Source organism: Chanodichthys erythropterus, chromosome 14, assembly GCF_024489055.1.
Source record: "Chanodichthys erythropterus isolate Z2021 chromosome 14, ASM2448905v1, whole genome shotgun sequence".
Classification (NCBI taxonomy): Eukaryota; Metazoa; Chordata; class Actinopteri; order Cypriniformes; family Xenocyprididae; genus Chanodichthys; species Chanodichthys erythropterus.
In genome coordinates, this window is record NC_090234.1 from 6,674,004 (window position 1) to 6,690,649 (window position 16,646).

At 36.7% G+C, this 16,646-nt stretch overlaps 1 protein-coding gene across 1 annotated transcript in view; it reads right to left on the reverse strand.

The window, feature by feature from the left end:
- The window catches only part of agps (alkylglycerone phosphate synthase), a 63,222-nt gene that overhangs the window by 21,127 nt on the left and 25,449 nt on the right, over positions 1 to 16,646 (reverse strand). The window contains exons 11-13 of the mRNA XM_067408725.1: positions 14,595 to 14,722; positions 11,679 to 11,730; positions 4,870 to 4,946 (exon numbers count right to left, since the gene is read on the reverse strand). Coding sequence (XP_067264826.1) covers positions 4,870 to 4,946; positions 11,679 to 11,730; positions 14,595 to 14,722 — 257 coding nt within the window. The remainder of the gene's footprint in view (positions 1 to 4,869; positions 4,947 to 11,678; positions 11,731 to 14,594; positions 14,723 to 16,646) is intronic.

The window sequence follows — 16,646 nt, forward strand, 5'->3', positions numbered from 1 at the left end:
GTCAACTCCGTCGGTATTTAACACCATCACTATTGGTCAACTCCGTCAGTATTGGTCAACACCGTCAGTATTGGTCAACACCGTCAGTATTTAACACCATCACTATTGGTCAACTCCGTCAGTATTGGTCAACTCCGTCAGTATTTAACACCATCACTATTGGTCAACACCATCAGTATTGGTCAACTCCGTCAATATTGGTCAGCACCGTCAGTATTGGTCAACTCCGTCAGTATTTAACACCATCACTATTGGTCAACTCCGTCAGTATTGGTCAACTCCGTCAGTATTTGTCAACACCGTCAGTAATGGTCAACTCCGTCAATATTTGTCAACACCATCAGTATTTGTCAACACCGTCAGTATTGGTCAACACCGTCAGTATTGGTCAACTCCGTCAGTATTGGTCAACACTGTCAATATTGGTCAACTCCATCAGTATTGGTCAACTCCATCAGTATTGGTCAACACCATCAGTATTGGTCAACACCATCAGTATTGGTCAACACCATCAGTATTGGTCAACTCCGTCAGTATTTAACACCGTCAGTATTGGTCAACACCATCAGTGTTGGTCAACACCATCAGTATTGGTCAACACCATCAGTATTGGTCAACTCCGTCAGTATTTAACACCGTCAGTATTGGTCAACACCATCAGTATTGGTCAACACCATCAGTGTTGGTCAACACCATCAGTATTGGTCAACACCATCAGTATTTGTCAACTCAGTCAATATTCAGCACCGTCAGTACTGGTCAACACCGTCAGTATTGGTCAACTCCGTCAATATTGGTCAACAACATCAATATTGGTCAACTCCGTCAGTATTTAACACTGTCAGTGTTGGTCAACACCATCAGTATTGGTCAACACCATCAGTATTGGTCAACACCATCAGTATTGGTCAACACCATCAGTATTAAACACCGTCAGTATTGGTCAACACCATCAGTATTGGTCAACACCATCAGTATTGGTCCACAGTCAGTATTGGTCAACACCATCAGTATTGGTCAACACCATCAGTATTGGTCAACACCGTCAGTATTGGTCAACACAGTCAGTATTGGTCAACACAGTCAGTATTGGTCAACTCCGTCAGTATTGGTCAACTCCGTCAGTATTGGTCAACACCGTCAGTATTTAACACCATCAGTATTGGTCAACTCCGTCAGTATTTAACACCATCAGTATTGGTCAACTCAGTCAGTATTTAACACCGTCAGTATTGGTCAACACCGTCAATATTGGTCAACACCGTCAGTATTTGTCAGCTCCATCAATATTCAGCACCGTCAGTACTGGTCAACTCCGTCAGTATTGGTCAACTCCGTCAGTATTGGTCAACTCCGTCAGTATTGGTCAACTCCGTCAGTATTGGTCAACTCCGTCAGTATTGGTCAACTCCGTCGGTAATTAACACCATCACTATTGGTCAACTCCGTCAGTATTGGTCAACACCGTCAGTATTGGTCAACACCGTCAGTATTTAACACCATCACTATTGGTCAACTCCGTCAGTATTGGTCAACTCCGTCAGTATTTAACACCATCACTATTGGTCAACACCATCAGTATTGGTCAACTCCGTCAATATTGGTCAGCACCGTCAGTATTGGTCAACTCCGTCAGTATTTAACACCATCACTATTGGTCAACTCCGTCAGTATTGGTCAACTCCGTCAGTATTTGTCAACACCGTCAGTAATGGTCAACTCCGTCAATATTTGTCAACACCATCAGTATTTGTCAACACCGTCAGTACCGGTCAACTCCGTCAGTATTGGTCAACACCATCAGTATTGGTCAACTCCGTCAATATTGGTGAACTCCGTCAATATTAGGCAACTCCGTCAATATTGGTCAACACCGTCAGTATTGGTCAACACCGTCAGTATTTAACACCATCACTATTGGTCAACTCCATCAGTATTGGTCAACACCGTCAGTAATGGTCAACACCGTCAATATTTGTCAACACCATCAGTATTGGTCAACACCGTCAGTATTGGTCAACACCGTCAGTATTGGTCAACACCATCAGTATTTGTCAACACCGTCAGTACCGGTCAACTCCGTCAGTATTTGTCAACACCATCAGTATTGGTCAACTCCGTCAATATTAGGCAACTCCGTCAATATTGGTCAACACCGTCAGTATTGGTCAACTCCGTCAATATTGGTCAACACCGTCAGTATTGGTCAACACCGTCAGTATTGGTCAACACCGTCAGTATTGGTCAACTCCGTCAATATTAGGCAACTCCGTCAATATTGGTCAACACCGTCAGTATTGGTCAACTCCGTCAATATTGGTCAACACCGTCAGTATTGGTCAACACCGTCAGTATTGGTCAACTCCGTCAGTATTTAACACCATCACTATTGGTCAACTCCGTCAGTATTGGTCAACACCGTCAGTATTGGTCAACACAGTCAGTATTGGTCAACTCCATCAGTATTGGTCAACACCATCAGTATTTGTCAACTCAGTCAATATTCAGCACCGTCAGTACTGGTCAACACCGTCAGTATTGGTCAACACCATCAGTATTGGTCAACTCCGTCAGTATTTAACACCATCAGTATTGGTCAACTCAGTCAGTATTTAACACCGTCAGTATTGGTCAACACCGTCAATATTGGTCAACACCGTCAGTATTTGTCAGCTCCATCAATATTCAGCACCGTCAGTACTGGTCAACTCCGTCAGTATTGGTCAACTCCGTCAGTATTGGTCAACTCCGTCAGTATTGGTCAACTCCGTCAGTATTGGTCAACTCCGTCAGTATTGGTCAACTCCGTCGGTATTTAACACCATCACTATTGGTCAACTCCGTCAGTATTGGTCAACACCGTCAGTATTGGTCAACACCGTCAGTATTTAACACCATCACTATTGGTCAACTCCGTCAGTATTGGTCAACTCCGTCAGTATTTAACACCATCACTATTGGTCAACACCATCAGTATTGGTCAACTCCGTCAATATTGGTCAGCACCGTCAGTATTGGTCAACTCCGTCAGTATTTAACACCATCACTATTGGTCAACTCCGTCAGTATTGGTCAACTCCGTCAGTATTTGTCAACACCGTCAGTAATGGTCAACTCCGTCAATATTTGTCAACACCATCAGTATTTGTCAACACCGTCAGTACCGGTCAACTCCGTCAGTATTGGTCAACACCATCAGTATTGGTCAACTCCGTCAATATTGGTGAACTCCGTCAATATTAGGCAACTCCGTCAATATTGGTCAACACCGTCAGTATTGGTCAACACCGTCAGTATTTAACACCATCACTATTGGTCAACTCCATCAGTATTGGTCAACACCGTCAGTAATGGTCAACACCGTCAATATTTGTCAACACCATCAGTATTGGTCAACACCGTCAGTATTGGTCAACACCGTCAGTATTGGTCAACACCATCAGTATTTGTCAACACCGTCAGTACCGGTCAACTCCGTCAGTATTTGTCAACACCATCAGTATTGGTCAACTCCGTCAATATTAGGCAACTCCGTCAATATTGGTCAACACCGTCAGTATTGGTCAACTCCGTCAATATTGGTCAACACCGTCAGTATTGGTCAACACCGTCAGTATTGGTCAACACCGTCAGTATTGGTCAACTCCGTCAATATTAGGCAACTCCGTCAATATTGGTCAACACCGTCAGTATTGGTCAACTCCGTCAATATTGGTCAACACCGTCAGTATTGGTCAACACCGTCAGTATTTAACACCATCACTATTTAACACCATCACTATTGGTCAACTCCGTCAGTATTGGTCAACACCGTCAGTATTGGTCAACACAGTCAGTATTGGTCAACTCCATCAGTATTGGTCAACACCATCAGTATTTGTCAACTCAGTCAATATTCAGCACCGTCAGTACTGGTCAACACCGTCAGTATTGGTCAACACCGTCAATATTGGTCAACACCATCAGTATTTGTCAACACCGTCAGTACCGGTCAACTCCGTCAGTATTTGTCAACACCATCAGTATTGGTCAACACCGTCAGTATTGGTCAACTCCGTCAGTATTGGTCAACACCGTCAGTATTGGTCAACACCGTCAGTATTGGTCAACTCCGTCAGTATTGGTCAACACCGTCAGTATTGGTCAACTCCATCAGTATTGGTCAACTCCATCAGTATTGGTCAACTCCATCAGTATTGGTCAACTCCATCAGTATTGGTCAACTCCATCAGTATTGGTCAACTCCATCAGTATTTAACACCATCAGTATTTGTCAACTCCGTCAGTATTTGTCAACACTTTATTATTATTAATATTAAATTATTAATAAATAATAAAAACTAACTTCTAAAACATATTTTGTCCCTTATCGTAAGAATCATTGATTATATATATATATATATAAAACAAATATATAACAAATAGAAACAATATATTTTAAGTGTATTGAATATGCAAAAAATATGCAAATATATTCAAATATTTAAGTATTTTGAGAGCACAACTTGAGTGGGTGGAGCTATCAAGATCTTTTGACGAGTTTTGCTTGTTTCAACTCTCTGATTAGTGGAATTTTCTGCACAGCAACATGGGTAATGTAGTTTTTCACCACAAATTCAGCTGTTAAATACAATTACTTTTAAAAAACGAAGTTGAAATAATGTGGGATGACATCTTCAGCAGAAGCAAATACCATGGATTAACAACCTCATAGCTCTGTCTTTAAAGGTTTATAAGTTACCATTAAAAATCAATTTCCCTATGGAGAAAATGAATCGAGTTTCACTTCCAGAACCTGACCTTTGTGCTCTATAGCAGCACTTCATTGATGTAAAACTGTATTGACACACATTCAAGCTTCTTTCTCACCTTTGTTATGTAGAATTTTTTCAACCCGTCCAAGAATGAGGTGAATATGGAGGAGACTTGTGGCTTGAGCGCATGACCTGTCAAAAACATTAAAAACATTAAATCACGCAATCATTTAGCGCTCTTTTTTCCAGGAGTTGTGTACAGTAATAAGCTTTCCGCTCGAAACAGATGACTCTCCAACTGTTCTAATGTCACCAAACATCCCTCAGTTTTGCCCCCTCAGATTTCCCAGAGGCCTTTGTGTCAGATTTATTAGCAGTGTGAACAATAGCGCAGTAATGACTGGAGACACAGAGAGGGAAAGGCCGAGAGGGAATGCGGTGAGAACGCTGCACATGAATCATCCTGATAAGAAACACCAGTAAATCTCACACACGCAGTCAGGTTCACCTCAGAACCAACACAAAATCTCAGATAAATTAAATAAACTGAAAGCTGACATGAATCTGTGTGTGAAATATATCAAACACGCTAGTCATGTCGCAGCCATGGCCTAACGGATGGCACACTAACTGATGTTGTGCTCACTTACACCTCCCGTCTCTCTCCATCACTTCCTGTCTGCTACACTCTCTCTTAGGGCTGAGCCGTATGATAATACTGTCAAATGACAGAAATGTGTCATCTGGTAGAGATTTTTCACTGCCTGGGATATATATATATTTGCATGGTTATCACTATTTATGCACAAAAATGAGTATAAACAGAGCGGGACGTGTCCCAAATAAGTCAAGATGATGATTGTTAAGTAAGGAGCCTGTTATGTAAGTGAACTAAGTTGTATGTGGATGCTGTACAATGTCGCAACTTAGTCCAACAATAAAAATGCATTAAACTGATGCATGGTTAAAGTTGTTTATACATTAGCAATAGCTTCAAATGTGCTTCATCCAATCAGAATTTAACTGAATATTTTTATATTTATGATATAATAAACAAATAATTTCTTTACTCATGTAAAATGAGTCTGAAATTTTTTGTTTCATTGTTGGGTTTGCATCCATCATAGTAGACTAATAAAATAAAGTTATGACAACACAATCCAATAAATGAAAGTACCTTTAATTTCTTTAACACAAATACTTATTTTTATTAAGTTGTGGATTTAATATGGATTTAGACATTCTCAAAGACTTTTTGTCAAGGTTTACATTTTTTTTTTTTTTTATGTTGATTTGAAGTGTCAGTTTTTGCATTCATTTTACTATAGTCAAACCTGAACACAGAGGAGGATATTTTGTTACACATAACATCAAAATTGTATAAAAATGTAACAAAAATGAACAGGTATGCTTTATCACAGCTTAATAAATGTGGGTCTGATCTGATTTCAACCTCTTATTTGAATCTTTTGGCTCAATTTTACCATAATGTTACAGCCACACCAGTGTGTATAATAGTGTGTTGTGTGTGTAAGTGAATGTGTGTTTGAGTGGGTGTGTCTGTTTTGTACTCGTGTAACCTCTTTGATGTTACCTGATGTACACTGATGTTCATTCGGTTTTTTTGTTTGTTTGTTTTTATTTACTGCTTTGTGGCTGAATTATTAATTTTATTTCACACATTTGCAAAAACGTGCTTTGTGTTATAGTTGCACTAGTTCATATATATCATTGCTGTGCACTTTTTTCTGCACAGTGGCTGAATTGTAGTTTGTACCACCAAAAGATTCTCTGAGTTTTCGTATTTTTCTGTATTTCCCATTCATTTCCTATGACAAGAGTTCAGTACATGGAAATGACATACAGTGAGTCTCAAACTCCATTGTTTCCTCCTTCTTATATAAATTTCATTTGTTTAAAAGACCTCCGAAGAACAGGTGAATCTCAACATAACACCGACTGTTACGTAACAGTCGGGATCATTAATATGTACGCCCCCAATATTTGCATATGCCAGCTCATGTTCAAGGCATTACACAAGGGCAGCCAGTATTAACGTCTGGATCTGTGCACAGCTGAATCATCTGACTAGGTAAGCAAGCAAGGAAAACAGCGAAAAATGGCAGATGGAGCGATAATAACTGACATGATCCATGATAACATGATATTTTTAGTGATATTTGTAAATTGTCTTTCTAAATGTTTCGTTAGCATGTTGCTAATGTACTGTTAAATGTGGTTAAAGTTACCATCGCTTCTTACTGTATTCACGGAGACAAGAGCCGTCACTATTTTCATTTTTAAACACTTGCAGTCTGTATAAGTCATAAACACAACTTCATTCTTTATAAATCTCTCCAACAGTGTAGCATTAGCTCATTAGCCACAGAGCACAGCCTCAAATTCATTCAGAATCAAATGTAAACTATATAACAGTATACAATACTCACATAATCCGACGCATGCATGCAGTATGCATGACGAACACTTTGTAAAGATCCATTTCGAGGGTTATATTAGCGGTGTAAACTTTGTTTATGCACTGTTTAAGGCAAGAGCAAGCTCCGGGGGCAGGGAGTGAGAGATTTAAAGGGACCGCAGCCTGAATCGGCGCATTTCTAATTATGCCCCAAAATAGGCAGTTAAAAAAATTTATTTAAAAAAATCTATGGGGTATTTTGAGCTGAAACTTCACAGACACGTTCTGGGGACACCTTAGACTTATATTACATCTTGTAAAAAACATTCGATGGCACCTTTAAAATATCGAATCACATCGATGATTTTTTTTGTGTTCACATAGCTAATGTGACAAAAGTCACCTAGTGTCATCCCATTCTGATGAAGCACAAAAAAAAAAAAAAAAAATCTATCGAAATCATAATTTGAAGAGGAACCAGAGGGGACATAAGCGGTCCATTAAAGCTTCCAGAGAGCATCAACACTCACACCTTCATAATAACACTGTACCATTCAGAGATTACAGCGCACGTGTCTGAACACACTACAACTCTCATTACCTTTTCTTCTGCTTGCGATTATAACACAAATATAAAATAAATAACAGAGCCACACTTCAGGGCTTAAAGAGTGCATGCTGCAAACCCCATTATGATTACAGAGACTGTCTTCATTAAAGAGTCGATACATCTCTCTCTCCCTCTCAAAAGTGCAGCGTCGATGAAAACACAGAGCCGCACAGGAGTTAACGAGATCCCTGGAGACGGGGGAACTTTTCCTGATATATCTGGCAACCCCTCACAAATTCCCCCACATCTCCGCATGTAACGTTATCAACCTCGGCTGCACTGTGAGCTTAATTGCTGCCAGGGCCATTTTTCATTGTTCCTGAATCGTGTGTTTGTGCATTCGCTCGCTGCTCAGCTGGTAAAATAATGATCAATTTCACTTTATACGAGGCGGCGCGAGCGGGGGTTCTCCAGAGATAAATTACACCACACCAAATTAAACCACTGGATGTAATGAATACACAAAACAACATCAAGTAATAAAAACAAAAACAAAGCTCTCAAATGCTAAATCTTCCCATTCATCTCTGTGCAGTGGATTATGAAAACAGATAACGGTCTCTAAAGCCAGACGTGGATTGATTGTGGAAACACAGACTTTGCTCTCAGTTATCCTGCGTTAGTTACATAACCAACTCATAACACTAACAGTAATGTTCAGTTATCAATAGACAGCGCATCTGGATATTATTGCACTGGATAAAGACTTTACAACTCAACAGAAATACTAAATTGTCAATTAAACATTGATGCCACTTACAGTAGCTCAATGTGTTTGTGATGTCACAAGACGGCAAAGGTTTAGCTCATGAATATTAATTAGGTTTTGTGCAAATAATTTAAAATTATGTATTGATTTGGAAATCAGATCTGTGGCAGAGCAGTTACTCATATACAAGTCAAACAGAAGTGTAAACAATAACATTAATGTTATAAATGTTTAAAATCAATTAACAAAATAACTTAACAATAACATTAAGATTCTTACACAATGATTTGAGGGAAATCAGTTTTTTTTTGCCAATTATAATGCTCAAATTTAAAATTTAAAATTATGTAATAAACCCAGTATTATTTTAATAATAATATACACTACCATTTAAAAGTTTGGGATCAGTATAATTTTTTTTTTTTTTTAAGAAAGAAATATTAGTGTTTATTAAGCAAGACGACATAACTTGATCAAAAGTTACATGTATAGTGTTAAAAAAGATTTATATTTCAAATAATTGCTGTTCTTTTGATGTCTCTATTCATCAAAGAATACAGAAAATAAAAATTTTCACAGTTTCCACTGAAATCTGAAGCAGCACAACTGTTTTCAACATTGATAATAATCATAAATGATTCTTTTGCAGCAAATCAGCATATTAGAATGATTTCTGAAGTAAATATTAATGTTATTAATATTGATTAACACTTTAATATCTTAATTAATATTAATTAATATTGTTAATTTCGTTGATGAAAATTATGACAAATTTTTCGTCAACGACATTTTTTCACGGACGAAAACTAGACGATGACTAAATAAAAATGCGTTTTGAATGACTAAAACTATGACTAAAATCTACTCTAATTTTCGTCAACGGATAAAAACGAGATGAAAATGAAAGAGGGACGATTTGGGAAGATATCCAGTCAGGACTGCTATCCTGTGTGGAAGATGCGCACATTTAAAGTGTAGTGTGCTGATCTAACCACGGGAAACGCGGTGCTGTTGCGCCCTCTACAGTCTCGTGCTGTGGCACATCTGACTGCTTCACAATTAATTAATTACAATTAATAGCGCATATTTATGCCATGCGATTGCTTATAAGCTAATGCTGATGAATTAGGACAATGTTTACTACACAATGTTTATATGGTAATATGTTTTAGACCATTGTAAGCATGCATATTTTATAACCCAAGATAAAAGAGTCACGGTGTATTTCGTGATGGTTTATAATTATTATTTTTTCCTGGTCATTATAGTTATTTCGTTTACACAATACACTGTATTTAATTTTATTTCTAATTAATTCATAGTAAACTACTGTATCTTCTGTCACAGAAAGGACTAAGAACATTATTTGACACATTATTCAATATATTTTACAAGTATAAGGGTCATTATAGTTTAAACCTAAAACCAAAGAAATATTCATTACTTGTAATAAACGTTAACTGAAATAAAAATAAATATATAAAATTGTAAACTTATTTTATCTAGTTTCTAAGCTTTAGCTTAACCTTAACCCGAGGTATGAAAATAACAGAAATAAAAACGTAATAGACATTTAAAAGCAACAACTAAAAGACATAAAGACAAACAATTACTAAAACTTTTAACAAATTACAATGAAAGCAGAAAAACTAAAAATCAAATTTAATAAACATTTCAAAAGAAAACTATAATAGTACCTCAATGATAAGTGTGTCAATCCCTGAAGAGTACTGAATTTTGCTCTTTCGTGTCTTTTTGCACTTGAACGGTCAAAAACTGTTTGAGCAAAGTAGCGTTGGGTGAACATAAACAGTTTGGGGAATATCAGATGTACCTATATCAGTGTATTGGATCTGCGTATTGTTAGAGAAATTATTACTTAATGCATTACAATTTAACAATTAGATTTTAGTCGACTAAATCTACTGTAGATTTAGTCGACTAAAACAATTTCCGATGACTAAAATATGACTAAAACTAAATGGCATTTTAGTCAAAAGACTATGACTTTAAAACTAAATCAAAATTTGCTGTCAAAATTAACACTGTCTGCCACTGTCAGTTGTGGGATTTTGTAGCTCAGTAGATAAATTAAACAGCAACTGCATATTAAATATGATTTTTTTTGGTCCAGCAATAAGTTTTTGACTTTGAAAATGACAGTTTCTAATTTGCCTTTATATAACTACAATATTTAATAACATTTAATATTCAGAAAGACACGCCTGTTGGGCTGCAGGGAGTGTTCAGTGTGTTCAGGATCATAATTATTTGTGTAATTACACACTCCACACCTTTAAAAAACCATATACATGAACATGAAAGCGAGTTGCAAGACACTGTTTCTTATGTTACAGCAGTTTCCTGAGGTTTGTGTTACTGCTGAGTAAATCTCTGTCTGATCTGAGATCAGCCCACACAACACACAAGTTCAGCACTGTAACCATGACAACACACCCTGCACTCCCACGCCTCACCGTTTTCCCTTCGTTCTGGCCAGATTGCTTTGTAAAACACTTTCCGAGGATCCCAAAAATTAAACACATCACATATACTACTAAAACTAAAAGACATATGGGGTGCGTCTCAATCCGCTCCCTGGCTTCCTAGGTCATGAAAATGAATTCAGGCAATGGTAAGGACAGTAAAGGACGCTGGCTCACACACTGGGGCACTGATGACTATTTCCGGCGATGTGACAACACCCTCATTGTACATCATCACTACTGGTATTTATGAACATGTCTTCAATCTATCATAATGTTATTTAAAGTACATTATGACACTTAATGCTCGTTATATATACAAGCAACATTTCAGCTGTAAATAAACGATAAATGTTAGCTAGATTATGTTCATTACCTGCCTAGCGATGTATGTTTAAGTCTATGTGCCCTGACTAGTGAACTAAAAAAGCTGATTTTTTGAGAAGGTTCTTCTGAGACAGTGAGTTTAGTGATCCCATAAACAAAATTATGAACCTGTAAATGAGCATTATAGGACCACTTATAAATAAATGACACAATGCTATCATATGACTTCACAAGCGTTACATAAACTAATTCTGCTTTTGCAGTAGTCATTGTAAAAGAGCTGTGCGATTCCTCAAAATATCTTTTTTATTTCACAGAACAAAGAAAGTAACATGGGCTTAAGCATCTAATTAGAAGGAAAAACGCAACTCACCGAACTGAAACTGCTCGTTGTCCATTAGCCGAATGGATGCTGGAGCACATCTCTGAAACGAGAATAAAGAAATGAAATACGCTCAGACAGAAACAGATTAATAGACGGAGGCGTATAATGAGCCTCTCCTCCACTTTTATTAACATAATTATTGCTCAGCCAGTATTTTTGTTGTTGTTGTTAGGAAACACCTACAGTACAGATGATATTCCAATTAAAATATAACCCGTTTTATTTAAAGGCAGCCTTGGGCAAAGACAAACGGATGGAGGAGCAGTATAGGTCCTGAACAGCATAATCAATAATTTCATTTTAAGTTTGGATCACAGTTTGTTTATGGACTAATAAGAAGCAGTGCTGTACAGAACGCTAACACTGCGCTCATCAATAACGGCTGCATCAGCAGCAGCGCGCAGACTAATGAGAAGGCCAGATCTGAGGCCATTAGCCCGAGTCTGAGCAGAGCTCCAGGTTCACACACTGCCTCATTCAACATGCACTCTTCAATAAAGCTTCTTTACCGGCATCAGTCTTCATTTTGACAGCATTTAGTTTTAGTCATAATCTTTTGAATAAAATGCCATTTAGTTTTAGTCTAGTTTTAGTCAACTAAGGCCTGGTTTCACAGACAGTGCTTAGATTAAGCCAGGATTAGGCCTTAGTTTAATTAGGGCATTTAAGTAGCTTTTATAAATGTGCCTTGGAAAGAAAAAAAAAAAAAAAAAACATTACTGATGTGAATCTTGAGAAAAATAATGGCTCTGACATATTTCAAGATATCGCAGTACAAGTTGCTTTCAGTTGAAACAGCTCAAACATGCATTTTTCATCTGAGACTTAAGCCTTGTCTGTGAAACTGGAGGCATATATCATTACATTTTAGTCAACTGAATCTACAATAGATTAAGTCAACTAAAATCTAACAGTCAGTTAATAAGAAACAAAAAAAAGAGCAAATAAATACAACGGAATAAAGATACAGGTATAGTATTAAGGCAAGACATACTACATAATACCTACAGAAAATGAATAATCAAACGTAAAATAACGCTCGCTTGTATAAATCCTTATTAAAGATACTAAAGTTATTCAGTCAAGAGAAGTGAGTGATTTTCTCTTTATCTTTTGTTGTTTGAGTTTACATTTAGGACCCAGGCAGCAGTTTCTTAGGCTACTGTCACTTTAAGAACAAATGCACAGATCCAGTGATAAAAATCAGATTTTTTTCCCAACCATTTACTATCACATAACCGACTGTTTAAATGAATATTCACCAAAACAGGCACTTTGATGTGTATTTTTGTGCATATTTGTCCTTTCAAGCATGATAAGACATGAAAGAGAACTCAATTCAGTACTTGTGCTCTGTAAGAGAGGCGGCTTTCTGTGTGAGCGTTTCATGTATGTGCACCGTCCCAAATCGAGTTCTCTTTCACGTCTTCTTGTGCTTGGATAATTTAAAATTGCGATCTGGCGGAAGCTAGATATTTTACTTCATAACTTGTTAAATATGGATTTTTTTTTTTTACACAAACACATCACTTTGCTTCAGAAGGCCTTTATTAACCCCCCGGAGCTGTGTGGAGCACACGTTTATGATGGATGGATGGATGGATGGATGGATGGATGGATGGATGGATGCAATTTCTTCAGCTCATACTCATTGGTCCCGTTCACTGCCATTACAAAGCTTGGATGCATCAGGATATTTATTAATATAACTCTGTGTTCATCAGAAATAAGAAAGTCATATACACCTAGGATGGCTTGAGGTTGAGTAAAGGTTGGGCTAATTTTCATTTGAAAGTGAACTAATCCTTTAAAGGATTAGTTCCTAGACAAGGAATAAGGGTCTTATCTAGAGAAACCATCACTCATTTTCTTAAAAATAAATAAATAAATAAATAATATAAGTTTTAACAATACATGCTCATCTTGAACTAGCTCTCTTCTTCTTCTTCTCCATTTGAATTCCAGCAGTGTAGACACTGCTAAGTGTATTACTGTCCTCCACAGGTCAAAGTTTGAACTAATTGTTATATACTTGCACTAGCATATTGTATATGAAAATTTAGTTCAAACTTTGACCTGTGGAGGGCAGTAATACACTTAGCAGTGTCTACACTGCTGGAATTCAAATGGAGAAGAAGAAGAGAGCAAGATGAGCATTTATGGTTAAAACATATACAATTTTTAAAAACTTTTAGAAAATGAGCGATAGTTTCTCTAGATAAGACCCTTATTCCTCGTCTGGGATCGCTGTAAACTGTAATTTGGACCTTCAATCATTTGGGCTCCAGTGAAGTCCACTATATGGAGAAAAATCCTGGAATGTTTTCATCAAAAACATTAATAATTAATTTCTTTTCGACTGAATAAAGAAAGATGTGAACATCTTGGATGACATGGGGGAGAGTAAATTATCAGGAAATTTAATTAGAAAGTGAACTAATCCTTTAACACTGATCGGCATCGATGGTTCCATGAAGAAACTTTAACATGCATGGAATCTTTCCATTCCACAAACGGTTCTTTACAGTGGAAAAAGGTTATTCAGATTAAAATGTTCTTGACGCTCAATAAAAATGGTTCTTTTAAGAAATGATCACTGAAAAGTGACCCAAAATGTTTCTTCTATGGCATCACTGCAGCAAAAAAAAAAAAAAAAAACTCACAATTTGTAATACTCACACATACAGTATCTTCAAAACAATGCTTTTCTTGAAAACACATGTGATAACAGTTGTCAAATGTACAGTACATAGAGAATTCAGCACATTATATAAGGCATGGTGATTTCTTGAGCACCAGTTTAGCATATTAAAATGATTCACATTATAAAATCTGAAAACTAACAGAATATCACTATTAAATGAAGCCTGACCACAGCGGGGTCACATGTAGGCCTGTACTGACCTGTCTGGCCACCTCTCTCAGGCACGCCACACCCTGCTGGAAGTTTGGGAAGACAACAGAGCCGTACTTCTGATACTCAGGAATGGGTCGGATCTTCATTGTAACTTCAGTCACCACTCCCAGAGTTCCTAAGGAGTGAGACACATATACACCATTGGCATGTGTGTGAACAGAGGGGAGTCATGTGGTCATAAAGAGCATCACAGCAGTTTTCAAATGAGGTTTGATCTGATTCATTATTACTGTATCACACACAAGGGCTAAAAAATGTGTGCGATTTGTATTTGAATAGTCCTTAACATCAACCAAAGGATATAACAATCAGTCAGAGAGCTGTTCGCAGCACACACACACATATGAAAGGAGCCCCTGACTCTCTGCGGGAGATCTGCATGTTCATTTTCACCTGAACGCTCAAGTTTCTCCCACTACAAAAGGAAGCAAAGAGATTTACAGACTGTGCGTTCTGTGACATAAAGCAGGTCAGTATCAAACGACACACTGGGGGGAGAGCAGAGTCACCGAGGGCCCTGCGCAGCAGGCTTCCTGTCCCAAACCCGCGTGACCTCTGACCCCTGCGGGAAACCCTGTGTCTGCTGCTCTGAGTCTGGGCTTCTAGACTCATTACCGAAAGTCCAAAGCAAGTGAACATATGAATGTGTAACAGTCCTGTGGAGAGTTTATACGACCCATCATTGAGACCGTATGCTGGATGAAGCTTTATGAGCAGAACATACCTCAGCATCAAAACGCCACTCATACTCACCCTTCACTCCACATTACTGCACTAAAATGCTACAGTAAAAACCTGATTTAACTGCAAGTTGCCTTACCATATACAGTGTAAATGGTTTAACATTGTAATTTTACTTGTGTAATATGGTCAAATCTATGGTTTTTGGAAGTAAAAACTATGAATTACCATGTGATTTATAGTGAAAAACAGTAAAATTAAATGGTTTAACATCACATTATATGTAATTTCACTGTAAAATACTGTCAAATTTATGGCTTTTGGAAGTAAAATCTATGTATTACCAAATGGAGAAAAACAGTAAAAGTAACTGGTTTAACGTTGCATTTTACAGTATGTATTTTTACTGAAAAAATATGAAATACAGTATAATTAATGGTGAAAAACAGTAAAAGAAAATGGTTTAATGTTGCATTATACAGCATTTAATTTTACTTTAAAGTTTTTGGTTTTTGTAAATAAAAATGATGAATTACCATATAACTTACAGTGTCAAAACAGCAAAATTAAATAATTTAACATCACATTATATGTAATTTTACTGCAAAATACTGTCAAATTTTAGGTTTTTGAAAGTAAAAACTATGAATTACCATATGGAGAAAAACAGTAAAAGTAACTGGTTTAACGTCACATTTTACAGTATGTAATTTTACTGTAAAATGCTGTCAAATTTATGTTTTTTTGGAAATGAAAAACTATGAATTGTCATATACTTTACAGTGTAAAAACAGTTAAAATAAATGGTTTGACATCATATTATACATCATTTTACAGTAAAATACTGTCAAATTCATGGCTTTCAGAAGCACAAACTATGAATTACCATATAATTTACAGTGTAAATGCAGTAAAAGGACATTTCCTGAATGACACATCATATATGATTATATTTCAATTGTTTTGTTTCTTCTTATTTTTGTTATCAGTAATGTACATTGGATTATTTTATTACAATTTAGTTAATATTTTTGTATATTTATATACAAATACTGACCATGTTTTAAAGACATTACAATGTCTTTAAAATTTACAATGAACTGATTCATCGTTTGGTTTTCTACTGTGCCACATGTGTTATTATGGTAGTAAGTCAATTTAAGGTACAAAGCAGTTTTTGGTAGTTCAAGTATCTTCATATATTAACATTATATCACTTAATGAAATATATGTTTACAAATTTTAAAAATACCATCCCCTGAAATATTATATCTTTTGTATTGTCTTTTTTTTAACTGGATTGTGAATTTCTGGCAACAACAGGTGCCAGTTTTTTTTTTTTTCATAAATTTAACAGG